We start from the raw sequence: 24163 nt of genomic DNA on the forward strand, positions 1-24163 counted from the left end.
GGGGCTAAAATATTTGATATTCGTCACAACTAGAGAAATATTTTTAAGTTTTAGCTTGGTTTAAATTTGAATTTGGTTGGAAATATAATCAATTAGAGAAATATTTTTAAGTTTTAGCTTGGTTTAAATTTGAATTTGGTTGGAAATATAATCAATTAATTTATATATATTGAAGCTTGATAATTAATAAAATAAAAAGAAAGTTTTACAAATGAAAAGCTGGATAATAATTACAAATTTTTGAGTTTTTGTATTACTAAATTTAAATTATTCAGGTAGTTTCAGCGTTATATTTACACACTTGCGTGCATTTCTTATACTAATTTCTCCCAACTTTCTGAAAAACAAAGAGTTTAATTGTCATTTCGCCGTCGATGGTAGTAAAATATGTTAGCAGTTAACCGTTGTTAAAGATTTACTAACAATCACCATAAAACTATGATGGGAGGAGTGGCGTTAGACGACGGTGAAAGCCGCACTGTCGGTGGGGGCTGAAGCAGCACTTAGAGCACAAAGGTCAATGCCCATCGATTTAATATTAACCAAACGACTGCCTTCTTTTTCTTTCTGAGCATGTCAAATGTATCATTATCTGAGAAACAGAAGAAACCAAAGACACTTCCCCTTACCTTTCATTGAAAATTTCCTACCAACCAAACACTGTCACTGGCCTTTCTCCACTTTCACAGTCCAAACCCCAAATGCCAATCCCAGCCTTGAAGCTGTTCCTTCCAATTTCCATGCCCATTCACCGCAAAGACCCAACTTGCTTTCCACCCATAACTTAACAAGCACACACCCAGCTGCCCCTTCTCTTGACAAATCTCCACCTTTCGATCAAAATACTCTCAATGATATCATTTCTTCTAATAAGATCATCACTAGCTATATTCGATCAGGTGATTTGAGTTCCGCTCTCCGAGTTTTCAGAAACATGACTGTTAAAACAACTGTTACTTGGAACGCAATGTTAGCGGGGTATTCTAGAAAACCCGGGAAATTAACTGAAGCCCAGAAACTGTTTGATCAAATTCCTGAAAAAGACACTGTCTCGTATAATATCATGTTGGCTGGTTATGTACAAAACTCTGATATGGAAACGGTTTGGTCTTTCTTTAATTCCATGCCCTCTAAGGATATAGCTTCTTGGAATACAATGATTTCTGGTTTCGCTCAAAAGGGAGCGATGGCGAAAGCAAGGGAGTTGTTTTTGGCAATGCCGGAGAAGAATAGCGTTACTTGGAGTGCAATGATTTCTGGGTATGTTGAATGTGGGGCACTGGAATTGGCTGAGGAATTTTTTGAGTTTGCGGCAGTGAAGAGTGTGGTGGCATGGACTGCAATGATAAGTGGGTATATGAAGTTTGGGAAGATAGAAAAAGCTGAGAGATTGTTTAAAGAAATGCCGGTTAAAAACTTGGTGACATGGAATGCTATGATCGCCGGCTATGTGGAGAATTGTCGAGCTGAGGATGGTTTAAAGATTTTTAGAATTATGTTAAGGTACGGTATTAGGCCAAATCATTCAAGTTTGAGCAGTGTCCTATTGGGTTGCAGTGAATTGTCTGCTTTGCAGTTGGGAAAACAAGTTCATCAGCTTGTTTGTAAGTCTTCGTTACGTGATGATACAACTGCTTGTACTTCATTGATTAGCATGTACTGTAAATGTGGAGTGTTGGATGATGCTTGGAAACTGTTTCTTGAGACAAAGAGCAAGGATATTGTTAGTTGGAATGCAATGATATCTGGTTATGCCCAACATGGTGCAGGTGAGAAAGCTCTCCATTTATTTGAGGAGATGAGGGGTGAAGGAATAAGGCCAGATTGGATCACTTTTGTGGCTGTTCTTCTGGCTTGTAACCATGCAGGGCTGGTAGATATTGGCGTTCGATACTTCGATTCTATGGTGAAGAATTATGGGGTTGAACCTAGACCAGATCATTATACATGTATGGTGGACCTGCTTGGTCGAGCTGGGAAACTTGTTGAAGCTGTAGATTTGATAAAGAAAATGCCATTCAAACCACATTCCGCCATATTTGGAACCCTTTTGGGTGCCTGTAGGATCCACAAGAACTTGGAGCTGGCCAAGTTCGCTGCTCAGAACTTGCTTAATCTTGATCCGCAAAGTGCAGCTGGTTATGTGCAACTGGCTAATGTTTATGCAGCAACGAACAAATGGGACCATGTTGCTAGGGTTCGCCGTTCGATGAAGGACAACAAGGTAGTAAAGACACCTGGTTATAGTTGGATTGAAATAAAGAGTACAGTTCATGAATTCAGATCGGGGGATAGGGTGCACCCAGAATTAGCATCTATACATGAGAAATTGAATGAGTTGGAGAAGAAAATGAAATTGGCTGGTTATGTTCCAGATCTTGAATCTGCATTGCATGATGTGGGGGAAGAGCAGAAAGAACAGCTTCTATTATGGCATAGCGAAAAGCTGGCGATTGCCTTTGGGCTTATCGTAGTGCCATATGGGACCCCGATCAGAGTGTTCAAGAACTTGAGAGTTTGCGGTGATTGTCACCGTGCCATCAAGTACATATCAGCCGTAGAAAGAAGAGAGATTATTGTTAGGGATACTGTTAGGTTTCACCATTTCAAGGGTGGATGCTGTTCTTGTGGCGATTACTGGTAACTTTGCATGCTTCCCTAGTTTTCAGCATTTCCCTTTCACTGTAACTGTTGGAAATTTAGATGTTTGTCAAATACACGTTTCATAATACAACGTTTTTCTGGGAGGAAAGGATGGTATAATTTTCTGAAATTCCAGAGCATGGTAAAAACATAAATTTCAAAACTTGACATTACTATTTTGTACAATTATATTCTTAAAATGAAATACAATTAAAAGAATAGAAATTTAACATAACCAAAGACGAGGATAGGAAATCATGCTGAACCATCTGAAATTTATATCCAAAGCATTAAAGGAGTAGTTTTACATGCAACAAATTAACACAAGAGAGCATTATGAGCCCCACCAAAACCCTATTTTTCATTAAGAAGAGCAGCAACCAGACTTCTGGTCCACAGCCTGTCCTCGCATCTGCACTGTTGTAGGTCTCGCATTATCCATTGCTGGTTGGCTTGCCATCCTGCCAACAGCCATAAAGAAGGGTCAATTGGCTCGAAAATAAAAGCCCACAAATGAGAGAGGAAATAAATTCATCTACCATATATATGTTTGTCTGTACCTGTTCTTGATTGAAGCAGCCATGGCCATGAAAGCTTCTTCGACATTAGTAGCATTCTTAGCACTTGTTTCCATGAAAGGAATTCCAATTTCATCTGCAAAAGCCTGTACAAAGGAAACAAGTCATGAATGATGAAATTATGGAACTTCAACAATACACAAACCTCTGTATAAGTTTGCAGCAAATGACCAAATAGGGTCCATCAATTTACCTTAGCAGTTTCATAGGACACAGCTCTGCTTGCTGTTAGATCACACTTGTTCCCAACTAAAAGCTTGTTCACATTCTCACTGGCATAGCGGTCAATTTCATTTAGCCATTGCTTGACATTATTGAAACTCTCTTGGTCTGTCACATCATAAACAACCTGCCAAGATGTTAGCAACAATATTTCAATCCTGTTTCCTGCATGAAGAAAAATAAGTGGGGAACAACGCAGATAAGGTGTGAAATATGGCACTTACTATGATACCATGAGCCCCACGATAATAGCTGCTAGTTATTGTCCTAAAACGTTCTTGGCCAGCAGTGTCCCACTGTCCAGTGACAAGCAAGAAAAGCCAAATAGCAACCCACAATGGTCAGAACAAAGATGCAGTCATGCAGCTTTTAACTGTATAAATCATCAAATAATCCTACCAACAGAGAGAAAATAACAATTTGACTTATAAAAATCAAATTCGCATTATCAGAATTGAATAGAACCGAACAGAGAGAATGTACACAAAGCAGTTAAAGGATTAAAGCATACAAAGAATGGTGTACAGCAATTATAGTATGCATTCCAAATATATCTTGATTAACAAACGAAAGAGTATCCAGCAAATTTCAAAAACTTACTATTTGGAGTTTGATAGTTTTCCCATCCTGTTCCACAGTGCGGATTTTCTGCATATGGGAATACAATTTAAATTTAACTTACCTTCACGTGATTAACAAAAAAACCACTGCTATAAAGGAATTGAGATAGTACTTACAAAGTCAACACCAATGGTACTGATATAACTCTCCTGATATGAATCATCCTGGTTCGCAAAAAATTAAAGAAACTGAGTTCAGAAACATAAACCTCTGTTGAGTAACACCAGAACAAATCACAAAGTTAAAATGACACGAAAATCAAAGAGCAACCAAAAACTTACAGCAAACCTCAAAAGTAAACACGATTTCCCAACACCAGAATCTCCAATAAGCAAAAGCTTAAACAGATAATCACTGTCATTAACACAAACAAACAAAATTCAGAATAAATATTAAAAAAATCAAAATTTCAACATATAAACAAACATCCGATGAAAGCTTAAACAAGGTTCACTTTTTTTCTCTAGCAGTTTTGAGTACTATAAGCTCCTTCACATGACTTTAGAATAACAATCAACACTTTTATTCACCTGATTACTTCCATTATTATGCCCTAACTTTCTTTGATTTACCTTCAATTTCTCCATAAACTGTCACCTAACTTAAGAAATCACTTCTATAAGTCACAACTTTCAGCTCTAACTATTATTTATTAGCTAACTTATCATTAGAAATTCAATACACATCTGAAGCTTTACTCAATCGGATCTGAATAAGAAATCCATGAATAATAAGGGTAACGAAAGAAACACATATATTTAGTAGAAATTAAAAAAAGAAACCGCTAATTCAAAAGGAAAAGCAAAAAACAGATCCATAGAAAGCGAACTAGAAACGAGTGATTAAAACCGAATAAAATAAAAGAACAGGCTAACTATTTTCTTTCTAAGATTTGAAAAGAAGAAAAGAGCTTACTATTCGGGATTCATGGTGGTGACAAGTTAGAATAAGCTGAATCACAAGATGTCGAAGGATATGATAGAGGTAATCCTTAGGGCGAGAACTTCCGGTGAATTGAGATCGTCGCCGGAGAAGTAGAAAAAAAGAAGCGTGAGATGGAAGAAGAAATGAATGAAGTTAAAATGGAAGGAAGGTGTGTTGTATAGTTGTTATAAATAAAGAAGCAGACTTGCTGAATTGAAATTGAAAAGGTGGGGGAAATTGGAGGCGTGACGTAGCAACAGAGGACAAAAGAATGCCTCCTGTCGTGCACTTGCATCATGTAACTTACAAATTAAGGCATTTTCTTGAAATATATTCCAAATGAGTTCAAAAAAGAACTTCTATTTATATATAAGTATTCAGAGTTTGATAAGTTATGACTTAGATTTGTCAGAAGATTTTATATTTTTATTTTTCACAAATCAGGCGGAGCAGCCACGCGCCTGCCAGCCGGCAAGCAAGTATGGCTGAATGGGACATACTTGTGGTGCTCATTTTTGCTCTGATCTTTTTCATCAGTAAGATTTTGACGACGCTCGAGTCAGGCGCGTGTTTTAGCTTCCTTAAGAATGATGTCAAACATGGTATCTGAGAAAGTTCAAGAAAAGGTAAATTGAAAGGTCAAATTTGTATGAAAATTATTTATGTAATAACGAAGGCGTTAAAACTTAAAAATAAAACTGTTCTAAATTTTATTATTGTCTATATAAATTTAATTTTAAATATTGTTGAGTTCTGACCAAAAATAAATAAATTATTTATGGGCGGTGAGGAAAATGTTTCTTCCATTTCAAATTTTCTTTTTCCTTTTCTAATATAAACTTTGCTCTTCGATGCTTCTGCTTGGTTGATACCTAATTCTAGCATAATAATTTTTTCAAAGCTTCTAATTTTAGAGAAAATTTTATTTTCATTTAATTTTTCATTTTTTAGTCTTTAAATTTAATTTTTTTATCAAATCACTCAAATGATTGTTAGATTCTTTTTATTTTATTGACATGACATACACGTGGATGATACGTTAGTATTTAATTAATTTTTTAAAATTTTAAAATTTAAAAAAAGTAAAATCATTAAAATTATGAAAATAATTATTTTTAATGTTAACATTAACAACTTTAAAATGTTAAATTTTAATCCATTTTAGGATGATTTAATAAAAAAATACAACTTAAAGATTAAAAGCTAAAAGAAACAAAAATTATATAAAATGCTAAAATGGCACGTGATATATTTTTGTATCTAAATTTGGGTTCCACCACACGCTTTAATTTTTTTTTTAATATCTTAAAATGTGATAACGTGACATTAGCAACCCATATTACAACAACACAAGACAATCTCACTTTTTTATATGTGACAAACATTAATAAGAAAGTAAAAATTATTTCACATTTAGAATGAATATGAACAAACAGATGACTAAATTCAAAAACCTGAATGTGACTTTTTTGGATTCATTTCTAACTTGACTTCTAGTAATTTTATATATCTTTTATTTCTTTAATAAAATATCAAGTTTTTGTATTATTATTTTGAAATTAAAAATATATAAAATCGAAAAGAAAAATTTTATAAATGTATAAATTTATAAACAAATTACAAAAATTAATTTACATCTAAAATAAATTTGTATAAATGGTTGTCTCAATTCAGATGAACTTAGACACTATTTTATTTAAATTGTTCCAAAAATATTTTTTATAAATAATTTTATGTATATAGCTTTTTTAAAATTTGAAAATAATATTATTAAAAGTTAACAAAAGTTTTCAGGTCTTTTAAAGGAATTTTTAGATTTTTTTCATAAATTTAGAATTTTTAGAAAACTTGTAAAGAAATTTTAAAAATTTGGTAATTTTTGGATAATTTCTCATCTTCAATAAAATCACCGACTTGGCTTCATTTTTGGTTGGATCTCTTCGACTTTCAACTCACTCGTTTTTTTATGCGCTGAATAATTGAATGTTTTCTTCTTTGTCTTTTTGCTTCAATAATTGTGGGGTTTACTCCCAATTTCAAACAAAATTTATCTTTTTGAATTTTTATGATTTAGTTGAAACAATTCTTAACTTTAATCAATTATAATGATTTCTAAGAGAAATATGCAAGAAAATCTTTTGATTGTTACTATTTTTATTATTATTTCATATTTTTCTTTTTTAGGTTTTTGAAATTTTAATTTACCTGTATTTAATTTTATATATTTTAATATTTGTACAATCAAACTTTTTACTTAAAAAATTTCATTTGAAATGAACTTAGGTAAATTAATGTCGAGTTCATCTAAACCTAAATATTCATTTGTCCAGGTTTATTTTGAACATCAAATAATTTATATACATTTTATAAATTTATATATATTTAAAATTCTTTAAATTATATATATTATATGATTTTTAATTTTAAAATAATAATACAAAAACATTATATTTTATAACAAATTTGAAATATATAAAATTACTAAAAATACGTTTAGAATGGAATCTGAACAAAATCACATCTAGGTTCATCTAAATCCGTACATCTATTTGTCCAAGTTTATTCTACTTACAAAATAATTTTTATAATTTTTTTTAGGCATAATAACTTGTTTTGACCCTTCAACTTTATAAAAAGAAGTTATTTTATCCATTCATTTAAAATTTTGTCTCTTTTAGCTTGCGTTTTTTTGTCAAATCACCTGAAAATACATGGAAAAGTTAATGCTTTTTTAACATTGTTGACATGTCATACACATAAATTGTCATGTAGATGGCATGTCAAGATTTAATTATTTTTTAAAATTTAAAATAAACAAATAAATAAAAATATTAAAAATATAAAAAGTAAATAAAAATTATTGGGAGCAACAAACATAAGTCTTGAACATAAACCGTAAAACGGACATTAAAATAAAAATAAAAAATAAATATACTACATTAATAATTTGGTTTTTTAAGTTAGTTCTTTATTAACTCAATTATCCATTTTACTCTTTAAAGAAAATTATATCTACAATTTTCATTCAATTTTTTATCTTTTTACTTGAATATAGTAAAATGAATTAATGGCTATGTTTAAAAATACGTTTTTTAGGGTTAGTTCAAACATCTATGTGTGCTAAGTTCAGTTATATATGGCGCCATCAAGTTTTTCGCACTCATTAGAATCGGGGTAATTATTATTGAATGTTTAAATTGTGACGACTATAGACAATATTTAAATAGAGTTCAGCGTTAATTATTAGACAAGTTGATCTACTTTGCCACAAAATCAACGGCTGCGGCTTTGGCTCCAACTAAACATGTTGTACTAGTCTACCACGACTTGTTGATGTGCTCACTGATGGCTGGGTAGTATGTGTCGTTCACTAACTATCAGATATTCCCCTATTGCATAAAACCACACTTGACTCATTTGCAAAAATCATTGCATAAATCATTGCATAAATGTCTTAGAGGCTTGAAAATTAACATCTTGGATAATTTTCCTATACAGGGAATGTTGATATTGTGGATCCAAAAGGAGAACCTCTTATGTCTGACCGGTCGACAATGCTTATCCTACTCCTTTAAATATATCTTGCAAAGCCGATCAAGGGTCTGTAGGTCATTAAGAATACCTTGTACTAACCTAAATTGTTGTTTCACCCAGTCAAGGTATTGTCACTTGACAATGTGGAAACAAATGATGGACACTCACATACTAAATAATGCATGATGCTCATGGTCTATCTTAGGTAGAACGAAAAATATTACGTTGTCTAGATATGACATTCACAAAAACATCAAATATATACAATGAGTACAATTATAAATAATCACTTATATTAGATATGAATACAACATCAACATGCCTTTTCGTCGACTCATCGATTGATCTCTCATGCATATAAGTAAAGTCCTTTCTATAATATGTACGATTTAAATGACCCTTAATTCTGTACTAATATTAGATGCATTGAAAAATTATAAATGTTGGTCATTTAATACATTTTAAGAGATTAAATACAATTATATTTTTACCTTTGACCGATAGGGAACTCCCATGGTTGTGAAGAGATGGGCACTAACCACTGCATCCACATCCATGCCAAAGTAGACAACATCTATTTATTTCGTTGATCGGTTCTTGAGTCACCTTGCAAAGCGTCATGTACAAATATGTTATAGTCTTTAAATTCCAGCAAAATGTACTAATCGTATGAAAAAAAAACTTCGATAGATGAAGATATTATTGAGCTACCAAAGTACCACCAATATAATGGAAAATTAATTTCTGGGGACCTCGCACAATGGATTCAGGATTAAAAAAGGTTTGAAATAAAGCTTCAATCAGTGGCGAAACTAGGGGGTTGGCAAGGGCCCCAACCCCCCTAAAATGAATTTTTTTTCATATGACCCTTTTAAAATTTTTAAAAATTTAAATTAGTAAAGGTAAAATTATACTTTAACCCCCTAAAAATATAAAAATTTGATTTAATCCTTTAAAAATTATAAAGATATAGTATATTAAAATAGTAAAATTGTATTTTTTTATTGTAAAAATTATAATTTAATTTTAACCCTCTGAAACATTTTTTTGATTTTGCCGTTAATCCGAATTTTTCTGAGTAAACAAAAACCATGTTTACGGGAAGCTTTCGATGCAAAGGTTGAACCGTAGTCGTAAATTTTTGCCCGAGTCTCTTCTGTATTCACTTGATGAACAGGACCAAAATTTCCACTAAACCTTTGAGAAAGTCGTTTTGAAAAACTTTGGTGCTAGCTATAGTATTTTAGGGTGAAGAAAAAAGGATGGGATAATAGTATTTACTTTTTATTCAAAACTCCTATTCAATCTTCATAAATTATGTCCAAGAGGATACTAAGTAATCCAAATCAAAATGTGATATCATCTCTTTTAAAGAAACATAGTATTCGTTTATTTTCTTTCTCAAATAATCTCTTAATTGAGATTTACTAAATATCTTATCCAATAAATTCAAGCAGATTTACCCAATTAAAATATATGTGAAACACATTTAATTATTTTAATTGGAATCTTTATATTTGTGCGTCGAAGTATGCACATATATCATGTCCAATTTCTAACTTCATCAAATTCAATTAATTATATGAAAATTTCTATAATTAATTTATCTGATGTGACAAGTTAAATATAGTCTCAACTTTTTTAGATTTCAATTGTTCCAATCATAAGGTGTAACCTTGTAGGACCCTATATCGTTGTTAGTGATAATAAAACATGTCTAATATTACAAGCAACGAGTGGCATCTAGCAATGCATCATTGCTACCCAAGTTGTTGGAAGTCGTGATTCGACGAAACCTTTATGCGGCAATACTATCATGCAATATATTCATTTATCCACGATACTCAGATTGAAAGCAAGTTATGGAATAATCACACTTGTATAACCTAATCCTAATAAACAAAAAAATATAACATCTCATATCAAGTCATTTAAGTAACACTATGCATTTCTAGTCTCATTTGATCAAGAGGACCTACATACAACTCCCATTATATAAAAGAGACAAATCTTGTCTTAATCACTCATAGTTTGTAGTATACCTGACAAGAGCCTTTACAATTGACCGGTTGTGCGCATGCGCGTTAAAGCACTGAATTTATGAAACCATTTTTAAAGTTCTGTTTTACTACAAGTATACAGTGTCAGTTGTAATATTTATAGTGTTACAATGAAACACAGAAGTATTCCAAGGATCGAGCTCAAAGGAAGAGACAATTGAGAAATGATTAGCATACACAATAGAGTCTAAGTGACTATTAACACGATTTTATAGTATGACAATTCATAAAAGAAGATTTTTCAAGAAAATTAAATATTCTACCCTAAGGATTAAATTGCAATAAATGTAAACTAGAGGGACTATCTAGCAAATTACCAATGGGGGTTGGTTGACTTCGATGTGGTTCACCAAATCTTGGGCTCGGGACATAAATCGCTTAAATTACTAAGTGGCTCCATTTTATCTCTCAACCTCAATTTTACCGACTTAAACGAATTAGGTCCGGTTTATATTTAGATCTTATCGGTTAATCTGAGACAAACGAACGAGTGCGCAACAAGAAATAGTCTTTGGGAAATTGAAGGATGAAGAATGGAATCTCATGACTACTTGAAGAAAATCGAGATGAAAAATTGCTTATAAAAATTACAAAAAAGTAATCTTGCATGAAAGAAATTAACTCCCGGAGTTGAAAATTTTATTAATGAATGAATCAATCAATGACTTTAATGTACAATAAAGAGATGCTTATATAGGCTAGCTAATTACATCCAAATAAAACTCTAAAGGATAATGAAACTCTAATTAATCTAAACAATAAGTAGTTTTAGTAGAACTAAACTTTCTTGTTAACTAAAAGACGTAAAACTCCTAAAATTTGGAATAAATAATAAAATAATAAAATATAATAGATACAATACTTGGATCATATATAATCAAAATTAGGCCTTAAACTTGAACCCTATATGATTTAAACTCAAATTAAAGTCCGAAACTCGTAATTTCCTGTAATAATCCAATCCAGAAATTCTGTTCGTGTAATCTTCAGTAAAATGGTTACAACTTGAGCTTCTAGACTCAAAATCAAGTTATTCAAAGTGAGTTTCGAAACTAAAAGGTAGGTCTTCAAACGCCATGTTGATATTTCAACCCAAAAATGTTTGGATCCAATTAAAAAATTCATCACAAGTTGACTGATCTTTCAAACTTGAAAATTAGAAGCTTAGTTGAATTGACTTTAATAAAATTTACCCCATAGGTGCATGTATCACATTCTCATGGTGAGTCAACCTAATACACTATTCTACTAACATGTTCCCATGTGTCGACTTGATATCTCATATCCATTACAACATCTTCTCATCAACCAACTACACATTAGTCTCAATGTATTATTGTTGTCTCAACTCACAATAATATTTGAATAAGGATAATTTAAAAATAGTCGTATTATTCGCAAGAATTTATTATTAATTAGTTTATTTAATACATAAATAAAGAAAAAAAAAGGTAAAAATGAAGATACCTTTACCAATAAACAAAGTAAATAAGTATACTATTACAATGATCTCAGGATCATTGTTAGACCTAATTGGCAACGACATTTCTCTTACTATCTAAAGCATTGAAGTTTTGTCATATCATTTCTTTCAAAGTTGCATGTGTTGGAGGGGTAAGAATAAAAAGTCTCTCTAACTATGTTCATTTCATATTCTAGCATTATAATTGCTTTCAACATGAAAAATTAAATGTATGTGGGCTTCCATATTTGCAATAAGATGGGAAGCAAAACCAATATCTTTTCAAACTTTACTACTTTAAGTATCACATATAAATCAACACTCTTCAGGAAATCTTAAATACGTTTACTCACTTCCAAAAATTATAATTTATGTCAAGTGTGAAAAACTCAATTTTTTTGTTGTTCAAAATATCACAAAAAAAAAATTAATTTCAAAAAATCTTTAAAACCTTTATGCAAATATAATAAAATTTTTTAAAAAATTGACTTCGAAAATTTACCATATTGTTGACATGGTTTGTTACATATTCTTTTTGAAACCTTAAATCAACCATCTTTACGAGGAAAGAAGTGGAAAATGACAATTTTTTTTTTCAAAGTGGAAGAGTTTAAGAGGATTTTCTATGAAAATGGAAGAGAATAGACCTATTCATAGGTCGAGCTCGGTGCCCCATCTAAAAAATGAAAGAGTTTGAGTAAAAATATGTCTAAAAAATGGGATTGAGCAAAAAAAAAGCCTGTTTAGAAAGTGGGTCGGCCTCAGGTAAAGCTTTTTTTTTTTTGCCTGAGCCCAACCCGAATTTCAAAAGAAAACTGCTTTTTTTAATTGTTTTACTGTTGTTTTCTCACTATTTTGCTACCATTTCACTATTATTTTGTTGTTATCGTTTGGATATTATATAATTCCTGTTTTATTGCTAATTTTATTACTATTTTAGAAGCATTTGCTTGTTAAGTTGCACATATCTTAAGTATACATATTTTTTAATTTGTTGAGAAATATTTATTTTAATTTTTTGAGTATTTTTATGTATTACTTTTTTAATTTATATTAAAAAATAATATAAAAAATTTTATATAAATGGACCAGACCAAGTTAAGTCTGAGTTTTAACATTTTTATCCGAATTAAATTTGAATAAAATTTTAAATTTAATTTTCAGTTTAAATCAAACCTAGCAAACAAACCTCTAAAAAAATTTTGAATAGAACTAATTGAAATCTAACTCGACCTCTAAAAAAAATTAAAATGAACTGAGAGGATCTCAATACCCATAAACAGTTTAATAAATTAATTGATTGGGCCACCTAGCAAATAATAATCTAATCAAAATTCATTATCCTGGGTGTTAAGATCCTGCATATTGTACTTTGTGCAATACTTTTTTCTTGTACAGATTTTATGATGATTTGATCATAATATAAATTTAACACCCATAAATAACACTTGAGAAATAACTTTTAAATAACTATTTTAGTAATTAATCATAAGTTTCACTATGCAAAACCCAATTTTTTCAACTATTTTCTATTAATTTTTCGTATTTTTAATAATTTGTTATTTGTAGTAATAAATAAATAAATAAAAGGAAGAAAAAGGCTGAAGCAGAGTTTTGTAATTTTGCGGCACCGCCTAAAGTAGCAAAAACGTCCCGTTTCGTGGGGGAGTTGGCCTTTGGTCAGCAGTCAGCACCCCCAACAGAGACCCAACTTCTCATTTCTCCATCTTTTCGGACTCTCTCTGTTTCTCTGAACCAAGAGGGAAAGAAACCCAAACCCCCGAAAAGATGCATCGATCATCTAGCAGTTCTCGAGTCTCCGATGAGTTCTTCCTCAACGCATCCCCACCCCAATCAGTGGGTTCCAAGCAACCATCCTCGGAGACGGTTCCCCTGAATCCGCAAGAACTGCCTATGTACAACCCCCTCTCAGCCGCCGCCAAGAAAGAAAGGTCTCGACTCAGATCTGCCGAGAACGCCATCCACATCATCCCTCTCGTTCTCGTTCTTTGTGCTATCATTCTTTGGTTCTTTTCCAGCCCAGGTTTCAAACATCATCCTTTCTTTTTCCTATACAAGCCTACTTTATATAGCTATCATGCAGTGAAACATGTAGCTTGCATTCATTTTGGTTGAGAAATGAAATGATCCGCAAGTAGTTCCTAGAGCTTGTTAGGATATTAAAAGGCTCTCATTGATTATTAGTCTTATTTATCCTTTAAATCTTTATATTGGTTTTATGTTATTTTATAGATTTATTTCTATATAAGATTTTCAGTTGCAAAAGTAGATGCTTAAAGTTAGAATTAAGGAAAAAAAAAATCAAAATTTTTCAATGTTATGTTTAATATAGTAAACTGAGAATCTAATTCTTTGCAGAATCAAGGGTTTGAAGATTGATTGCAAAAGCTAAGGTCTTTAATGGAGCTGAATGAGGAGTTTTAATTCCATAAAACAAAACAAGACAGAGTGTGCTTAACCTATGACATTATCAAAGAAGGGCATCTAACTTGTTTCGTGTCAGGGAGGCAGCTAGATATATTTAGATTTAAACAAGAGACAGGTAGAATGGTAGATATTCATTTGATTATGGAACTCCATTTAGATGCTTGTAGAATTGAAATGATTTCATAGATTTTGTGATATTAATGTTGGGAAATATATGCTAGGGATAGAAACCAAAATGATGGTCTTTTATAAAAATAAATAAAAATAATAATTAAATACAAAAATAGTATGAAAAACATATTAATTAAATTCAATCCAATCATTCTTGCAAAAAATAAAACATTTTTTAAATAGTATCGTGAAACACATTGACGATTTCGGTTTTATTTAAAATATATATATTTAGAGAAGAATTTACTTTCACGGAAAGTTTGCTAACCGCTTTAGTGAATGACAATTCCTAGTGAGTGTTTTTGTAATTGACAATAATTGATTAGAACATTGTGCATCGTTTCATCAATTTATCCAAGCTATACAATCATTCCAATATCCGGCCAGTGGCTGTTGAAAAGGATGAGTGAAGTTCTATCAGCTGTAAATGGTGAAGCATTGTTGATCCTGTTCCTAACCTAGTTTGAGGATCAATTAACATAAAAATCAGAACAATGTGTGGAGATTGGTTGTAGTTGAACTTGAAATGCAAATACGAATTGAGCCAACCTTCAACTATGACAGTGTTTCCTCCCTCTTTAACACCAGTTTCAGCTTCAGCTTTTGCTCCCATAACAAGAACCCAGGTCCTGTTTGTATTAGGCCTGAACTCGGCCTTGGGCCTTTCTTCAGCCTTTTGTTTTAGGCTTTCTTCAATATTTAGTCCCTGAACTATACCCAGTTTTTCACTTTAATACCTAAACTCTTTTGTTGTCCCATTTTGGTACTTGGATTTTGCACTGGTACCTGTTTTGGTACCTAACAGCTAATGGCATTAAAAAAAAAAAATCATCCAATTAAAACGTATCACTTCATCAATGACATGGCACTTGTAAAACTTAGTAAAATAATGTTTAGAAAATTTTAAATTTTATTTAAAATTTATTTAAAAATATTTAAAATTTATTTAAAAATATTTAAAAGTTGTAAAAATCCTTAAAAATTGTAAAATTTATTTTATTAAAGAGTCCAATATTGTTCGAATAAACAAATTAAAAATTAATCCCTGTGCTTATGGGTTGGTAATGACAAATTTCATGCATTATTTGGTTAATTAGACCTCAGTGTCTAATTGAAAATTTTTCAATAAGATGCTTGCAAAATTTTGGTAAATAAATTAAAATTAGAATTAAAAAAAAAACATTGAGTTCAAATATTAAAAGATAGTTTTAAGAAAAAATTAAAATTATTATAAAATTTTAAAATATTTTAAAATTATTATGATTTTCACAATTTTAAAAAAATTTAAATAATCTTTTTCAATTTTAGTCATTTTAAAAAATAATGATTTTCACATTTTTTTACAGTTTTAAAAAATTAAAATTTTTATAATTGTTAGAAATATTAAAAAAATTAAAAATTATAAAATTGTAAGTTTTGTAAAAATGTGAAAATATTTTTTTACAAAATTTTATATTTTTACAATCTTTTAAGTTATTATAATTATTATAATTTTTAACAATTTTTTACATTTGAAGAACTTTTACAAATTCTTAATATTTTCAATAATTTTTATATTTTAAAATAAAATTTTAAAATTTTTATATAAATTTTACAATTTTTTATTTTAAAATATTTTATAATTTTAAATAATTTTAATGGTGATCGGTCAACATAGTAAATGACAAGTTAAAATGGTCAATGATCAGTTAACGCCAATCAATTTGAGAAACAATAATCACTAATTACCAAATTTTCCTTTTATCATATCCCTTAAAATCATAAACACGCTATCTTATTTAATTCTTGATTTTATGATATATGATATTTATGGGATTTGGGAATCCCCTAATATCCATAATAACAACTCCTTCAAACCAAGTTGTAGAAACGCCTTTTTTAGGATATTGATGGGCGTCGAAACCTTCAAATAAAAATTCTTACGATAAAATAATTCTAAACAGTAGTAAAGAGAAGTAGGGTCGAATCCACAGGGATTGGTTATTGTGATCAACTTTCATCCTTTTCTTGTGAACAGAATTTTTGTCATGCCCACGACTCGAAACGGACTTGCTGAAAAATAAATAAAATAATTTAGGAGAGTTGAAAATGTTTGGAAATTAAATAAGTGAGATAGCAGAAATAAACAATTATATAAATCAAAAATAAAATATAATTAGAAAATAAATTTGAATTTTGTAAACATAATTATAAAGCATTAGCCCTAGACTCGGTGAATTTCGATTTTTGAATTGATCCTCGAAAATGAGTTTTCTCCTCCAAACAATAAGCTAGTTATAGCAGCTAAGAACGTCCTAACCACCAATTCTTCCTTTCATAGTTGATTCCGGTACGACTTGCAAATCAACCATTACCGATTATCTAACCGCGATACAGGTGTTCACAATTCAAAACCCCAGTAACCTTGCATACTGGACAACCCAACTCGGATCAACAACCTCAATCGTGCGAGACATTTAAATCTGATCACCATCTCCCTTGACGAAAATCCCACTAGTATGACCCTGCCAAGATACGCCAAGATACGCCAAAACGACTCCAACCCAACGTATGCTTTTGAGTTGAAATCGAGTTAACTTTAAGGGATGAATTTTTCAATCCCAATATTCCGAAGAGACGATGAATATCGTTATGAAAGATTTTTAGTGCTGATACATTTCTCACGATTCTTGATCGGAAAGAATAATGGCCTAAAGCTAAGTAGAGATTTAGTGAAGCATGAAATTAATTGTGCTTTTGTTGGTTTATGGAAATAGCTTAAATGGAAATGGTGAGAGATGAAATAAGGGAAAGACTTGGAAAATAATTGATCCTAAATATTGAAAAGGAAAAGAAAATTTGTAGAATACCTGTTACTATTTGACGCAAAGAAAAAAAGAAATGAATTGGTTTTTTTATTCAATTTCCAGGTATTCAAGGTGTGTTTTTTCAAGTCCACTATACACCCTATTTATAAACAAACCATATACTAAAATTAGGCTAATTCCACCTACCCACTAATTACATGAAATAAAATATTAGATTTTTTTTTTCTAAATTTGGCTTTTATAAGGTCAAAATTTTGATTAGCCCTTAAATGTTTTTAAATTTTTTACTTGGCCCCCCTTCTATTGTTCATACTCCAATTGAATCATTTTCTGCTTGTTTTTACATTAAAGTACCCGAATTTCGTTCCTAACAAGATTTAAACATAAAATTCACCAATTAGAAGGAATTAATTCAAAAACAAATTGATTTGAGCACCTAAAATATGAAAAATAAACATGTTATTAGATATCAACTACTTAAGTTGATGTAAGAACATAGAGTAATTTGATCATTTTTTCTTTTATTTTCTCCTTTATAAGATGATGGTCAATCTCTATGTGTTGGGTATTATCATGATGCACATGATTCTTTGCAATTTATATATGATTTATTGTCACAAAACATTTTATAGGATTGTTGATTTCAACCTTTAATTCTTTTAGTACCTTTTCAAGCCATATTCTTTCATAAATTTCATGTGACATCGATCTAAGTTTTGCCTCAACACTACTTCTGGAGACTACAACTTATTTCTTACTTCTGAATGGTGATATGATTTCCCTAAACAAAAGTACAATATCCAGAACTTAGTCGTTGATCTTTTACTAAGCTTGCCCAATCTACATTAGTGCCGATTGGTATTCCTTCTGAAGTAGAGACCTTTTTCAAGAGTCATTTTTAAGTACCTTAGATTTCTATAGTGTCTCCATGTGTTCTTCTTGCGAATCATTTATGAATTAGCTCATAACGTTAACTAAAAATGCAATATCATGTCCAATAGTGACAAATATATCAAAATTCCAAGAAGCCTCTAATATTTGCCTTTGTTGACTGGATTACATTCATTAGACCTCAAATTTTGACTTGTATCCATGGGAGTTAGTTTTCAGTTACAATTGAACATTCATGTTTCTTTTATAGATCAAGTACACACTTTCTTTACGAAACAAAGATTCCATTCTTTGAACATGCTACTTTCATCCCTAGAAAATACTTGAGTTGTCAAAGGTCCTTGATCTCAAATTGTTTTGCCAATAGCTTCTTTAGACTATTCATATCTACGATATCATTACTTGTTAAGCTTATATCATTTACACACAATAAGAATGAAGATTTTGCCTTTTTGTGTATGTTTGATGAATAAAGTATGATATGCTTGACTTTGAAAGGATAATTATTCTTCACAATTTGGAAAAATCTATCAAACTAAGCTTGAGGAGATTTCTTAAGCCCATATTATGATCTTTTCAGTTTGCATGATTTATTCTTGGTGGTATGTGCTTCAAAGCATTGTGGAATGTTTATGTACACTCATTCACAAGATCTCCATTCAAAAAAGCATCATTAACATCAAGTTGATGTAAGGGCCAATTAAGGTTTGTTTCTAAAGAGAGGAGGGTACTAATTGTATTGAGTTTTGAAACAAGAGCAAATGTCTCTTTATAGTCAATTCCATAAGAATGGTGGAATCCTTTTGCAATGATTCTAACCTTGAATTTGTCCACACTTCTATCTTGATTATGTTTTACTATAAAAGCCTATTTGCATCCTATTGGATTTTTGTTTGGTGAAAAATTGATAACATGTCAAATTTGCATATTTTTTGTGTTTAATTCAATCAATTCTTAAATTGGTCCCTGCTAAATTAGTAATTTTTTGTTTTAATCTTGTCAGGGATGCAGTTAGGATAAAAATGAGCAGAAAATGACCAATTTGCAGCACAGTCAATAAAGTGAGGGCTGAATAAAGAAACGTGGAAATAGTTAATGGCTCATCAAATTTCTTTTGACTTTGTAAAAGTCAAAATTAGAAAAAATCTGATTTTATTTTTATTTAATTTTAATTATGTATTGGGTGGTTAAATCAAATTTAGTAAGTCATATGTATATAAATAGAGCTTTAAGGTAGCTTAGGAGACACACTTGACACTTGATTCACTTGATTTCACTTGGAATTAAATAAGAATTATTCTTTTTCTTCTAAATTCATGCGTCAGTAGCTATTGCTACTCCATTTTCATTTTCTTATTTTTACAAAAATTGTTTAATTGCTTTCCAAGTACCTTCCCTTCCCAATTTCCATCATTTTCATTCAAATTCATTCAATAGCCAACCAAAGCATGATTAAGTTCATGCTTCACTAAATACTAACTTAGTTTTAGGTCGGTATTTTTTTTGGTCAAGAATCGTGAGATACGTATCCGTACTAAAATCATTCCATTTGGTATTCACTATCTTTCCTAAGTATCGGGATTGACAACTCTTCCCTTAAAGTTAATTCGATTTCAAATTAAAAAGAGTGTTAGGTTAGAGTCGTGTTTGCGGACAGTTGGGGAAACAAGTCGGCTGTACTGTATTGGGATCTTCGAGAACAAATCAAGGAAATAGTGATCGTGTTTAAACAACCCACGGGGTTGAGGCCGTTAATCCGAGTTGGGTTCTTCAGAGTGCAAGGCTGCCGGAATCTTGAATCAGGAATACGTGTATCTCAGTTAGATAATCGGTAAGAGTTGGTTTGAAGGTCATACCTGGACCAACTACGAGAGGAAGAATTAGCTGTTAGGATGTTCTTAACTGCTATAACCAGCTTATTGTTTGGGGGAGAAAATTAATTTTCGAGGATCGGTTATAAATTCGAAATCCACCGAGTCTAGGGCTAAGGCTTATTATCTTTGTTTACAAAATTCGAATTTATTTCCCAATTTAATTTATTTCCAATTTATTTAATTGTTTATTTATGTTGTTTCAATTATTTAATTTCTAAACATTTCAAAATTCCCCTAATTTATTTATTTATTTTTCAGCAGATCCGTTTGGAGTCGTGGGCACGACTATTGCCACGATTATCGACACGACAAAAATTTTGATCACAAGTTAAACGCGAAAGTTAATTATAATACCAATCCCTGTGGACTCGACCCTACTACTCTTTACTACTATTTAGAGTTATTTTGTAGGAATTATTTTTGGTGGTTTTGACGCCTATCAAAAAAATATTTTTTTTAGGTTTTATTCCTTTCTAAGGTTGAAATTTCTTCATTCATAACTTTTCTCCATTCTAACCCCTTTAAGACTTTTTTTTTTGGAATTGTAATCCCATCAAGTTTAGTCACCAATGCTTGAAATCTAGAAGACAATACTTCATATGAGACAAATTTGGAGATTGAGTGTTGGGCACATGTATTTACCTACTTTCTAATTGCAATAAGACCATCCACATAGCATTGCCTGGTAGTAAGCAGTAGCGTGTTTTTTCTCCAAGATTTGGGTGAATTGTTTTCTTATTTTTTTTCGTTTGTGTGTCTGCTTTATTCTCGTGAATATTATGGCAGTTTGAAGGATTCTGAGTGTGTTACTTTGGTTGTGATGCTTATTTTTTTTGGTCTTTTTGGTTTCTTTCGGTGGATGTATGACGCTACTGTTCTGATGCGATATGGTCTGGCGTAGATTTTGACGAACAAGATGTTTCTTGCAGGACTTTTTATTTTGGTCCTATGGTGAATTTTGTTCTATTCTCGTTTCCTTTAATTTTCTTGGTGATTTGAGTGACTCTGTTTCTGTTGGTTTTTTATTTTATTTTATTATGTTTATCCGAGTTCTTGTGTTGTAAATGACTGAGGAATCTATGGTGGTCAGAAAAGTTTTATTTCTTTTGATTGTTCTATATCCCACGTGAGACGTTTCTGTATGGTTTTCTTGGGGTTTTTCGGTGTCTCGCTCATTGGAACCTATGGCAGTTAGAAAATAAATTTCCGTTTGACATTTCTACGTGTTTTTACATGATTTTGGGGTCTTTTTTATATTTCTTTATTTTCTTTGGTGCCTTCATGCATGTTCTGTTTGACTCTCTTACGTGGTTCTGCATGATTTTGGGGTTTGTAGAAATATCCTTTGGTTTCTATTTATCAGTTTCTTCGTATGCGTGGTGGTCTGTTCTTGGTTTTTTATTATTCTTTTATCTATTATGTCTTGCTCCCGCCGATAAATGTGTTTTCTTAGGTCTGCTCTTTGGGTGGATGGCTTGCTACATCCCTCCTTTCTTGTGGCTAGTGGGGGTTCCATGTTTTTTGGCGATTGATCAATGGGTTTTTTCTCTCTGTGTTGACCTTTCCTGATTCCTTTTCTGCTTTTGGTTACTTTTAAGTTTCTTTAGCTTTGGTTTTTTTGTTCGTTTTCTTTTCGTTTATGCTTTTATCTCTTTTTACTTTTTTTTTCTTTTCATTTTTTTTTCTCTCTTGTGATTTTTGTGATTGCTAGATTCTGAGATGTTTTTCTACACTTTGTCTTTTCCCTGCTTATTGATGCTGCTGATGTTGGCTTACTCTAGGACGATGGAAGAAAGAATCATAAGCCCATGTGTGCAGAAGGGTACAGTTTCAAAAGAAAGAGTTAGTGACAACAGGGAATGCTTGGTGATAGCTTGGAGAGAGCCCTGCTATATTCGCTAAGAGAGGACGGTTGGATAACGTTTCTCCTAGTTAGGTGGCGGTTGGCGTTAAACTCCGCCAAGAACAATAAAGGTCTTTTGTTGGAATTGCCATGGGGTGGGGAACCCTGCGACAGTTCGAGAGTTGAAGTAATATAGTTTTTCTTTGCGAAACCAAAACTCATTCTAACAGTTTCTCTCATATTCGTTCAATATGCAGAATGGAAGGGTGCATGGCTGTTAATTCGGAGGGGAAGAGTAGTGGACTGGCTTTGATGTTGAAGGAAAGAGTGAAAATCACAGTGCAAAATTACTCTAAATACCATATTGACTCTTTAGTCAGCTTGGACGATGGAAATGAGCTTCGGTTCACTGGGTTCTACGGTCAAGCAAATCTAAACCTTAGAAAAGAGTCTTGGGATATGCTTAGGAGGGTAAAAAGAACGGTTAAGGAAAGATGGATTGTAGGGGGCGATTTTAATGTGATTTTTAATAATGTTGAGAATGAAGGTGGGCGAAAGAAGCCGAGATGCTCCATGGACGAGTTTTGCGATATCCTGGATGAATTGGATTTGGTGGATGTTTAAACTGGTAATGGGTGGTTTACGTAGACAAACAATAGAGAGGGCCCCGATCTTGTTAATGAGAGATTGGATAGGTTCCTTATCTTGGAGGATATGATTGAAAAGTGGCCGTTTCTTACTACTATGGTCATTCGCCAATTGAAATCTGACTATGAGGTAATCATTTTGAATATGACGGGTAGCAAGATGGGAGAGAATTGAGGTGACCACAGATCTTATTTCAAATATGATGTTTGTTGAGCTAAGGAGCATGAGGCTAAAGAGATTATTACCCGCATATAGTCGAACGAGGAGAGTGATACTTTGGATAAGATGGAGAAAGTTAGGGAGAAGCTGGGCCTGTGACAACGTCAAAAGTATAAAAGATTGAAAAATAAGATAAACGGGCTAAAAAAAAGATTGGCAATCTTATAGACAGTCTTAACAGCGAGAGATCTACGAACCTTCTTAAGTCAGCGCGTGGGAAGTTGGGTCATCTGTATGATGTTGAGGAGAGGTACTGGGCTCAGAGGGCCCATAATTAGTGGCTTAGAGAAGGAGATAGAAACACCCGTTATTTCCATGTGAGGTTACGGGTCGTAAGAAGAAGAATAGTATTGAAAAACTCAAGGACTCGCAAGGGATGTGTAATGAAGACAAGAATGATATTTGTAATATTGTTTGGAGCTATTTTCATGATCTCTTCAAGACTTCTATTGATCCGGATGAGGAGATTGATTTACAGGTTGTTCCGAAGTGCATTACCGATAGCATGAACAATACTCTTGACAAATAATTCACTGATGATGAGATCGTTGCTACCCTCGAAAAGCCCCGGGAATTGATGGGTTTTCTGGGTGCTTCTATAATGAGCATTGGTCAATTGTGGGAAGGGACGTATTAAGGATATGTCATGATATTTTAAAAGGCTCTAAAAATGTTAAGTGTGTTAATGAAACGCTTATTGTTTTGATTCCTAAGATTAAAAATCCTTGTGAGATGACTAACTTTCGCCCAATAAGCTTGTGCAGGGTTATATATAAAACCATTTCCAAGGTCTTGGCAAATTGGCTCAAAGAAGTTCTCATTTATTGTATAAGCCAAAATTAGAGCGCCTTCGTCTCCAACCTGATGATCTACGACAACGTCCTTATTGCTCACGAGCTCATGCATTATCTTCGTAGCTCTAAAAAAGGCCCCAATAAGGGTTGTGTAGTCAAGCTCGATGTAAGCAAAACATATGATCGGGTGGAGTAGAGTTTCCTTGAAACAGTGATGATTAAAATGGGCGTCACTAGCGACTGGGTCAAAAAAAATCATGAATTGTGTTTGTAGCGTCCGTTATAAAATTAAGTGCAACACTAGCTTTACTAACACTATTATTTTCAGAAAGGGGTCTCCGACAAGGGGACCCCTTATCCCCTTATTTGTTCCTTTTGTGTATGGATGTCTTCTCGCATGCTTGTTAATGCCCAAGAAACTAAT

At 32.0% G+C, this 24163-nt stretch overlaps 3 protein-coding genes across 3 annotated transcripts; 2 read left to right on the forward strand and 1 right to left on the reverse strand.

Moving 5' to 3' along the window:
• Window positions 1-260: 260 nt before the first annotated feature.
• On the forward strand, window positions 261-3071 carry LOC108470297 (pentatricopeptide repeat-containing protein At4g16835, mitochondrial). The gene has a single exon (XM_017771595.2). It carries the CDS (start codon window positions 581-583, stop codon window positions 2642-2644), a length of 2064 nt encoding a protein of 687 aa, XP_017627084.1. The 5' UTR covers window positions 261-580; the 3' UTR covers window positions 2645-3071.
• LOC108470298 (GTP-binding protein YPTM2-like) lies at window positions 2764-5319 on the reverse strand. The gene is made up of 8 exons (XM_017771596.2): window positions 4980-5319; window positions 4346-4418; window positions 4181-4228; window positions 4044-4091; window positions 3668-3739; window positions 3415-3570; window positions 3204-3307; window positions 2764-3104 (listed from the first exon to the last, which is right to left on the reverse strand). The coding sequence occupies exons 1-8, from the start codon at window positions 4991-4993 to the stop codon at window positions 3008-3010; spliced, it is 612 nt and encodes a 203-aa protein (XP_017627085.1). The 5' UTR covers window positions 4994-5319; the 3' UTR covers window positions 2764-3007.
• An 8306-nt stretch (window positions 5320-13625) lies between these two features.
• LOC108469126 (uncharacterized) lies at window positions 13626-14728 on the forward strand. The gene is made up of 2 exons (XM_017770016.2): window positions 13626-14088; window positions 14424-14728. Exons 1-2 carry the CDS (start codon window positions 13833-13835, stop codon window positions 14435-14437), a joined length of 270 nt encoding a protein of 89 aa, XP_017625505.1. The 5' UTR covers window positions 13626-13832; the 3' UTR covers window positions 14438-14728.
• The last annotated feature ends 9435 nt before the right edge of the window (window positions 14729-24163 follow it).

This window comes from Gossypium arboreum, chromosome 8 (genome assembly GCF_025698485.1).
Source record: "Gossypium arboreum isolate Shixiya-1 chromosome 8, ASM2569848v2, whole genome shotgun sequence".
NCBI lineage: Eukaryota > Viridiplantae > Streptophyta > Magnoliopsida > Malvales > Malvaceae > Gossypium > Gossypium arboreum.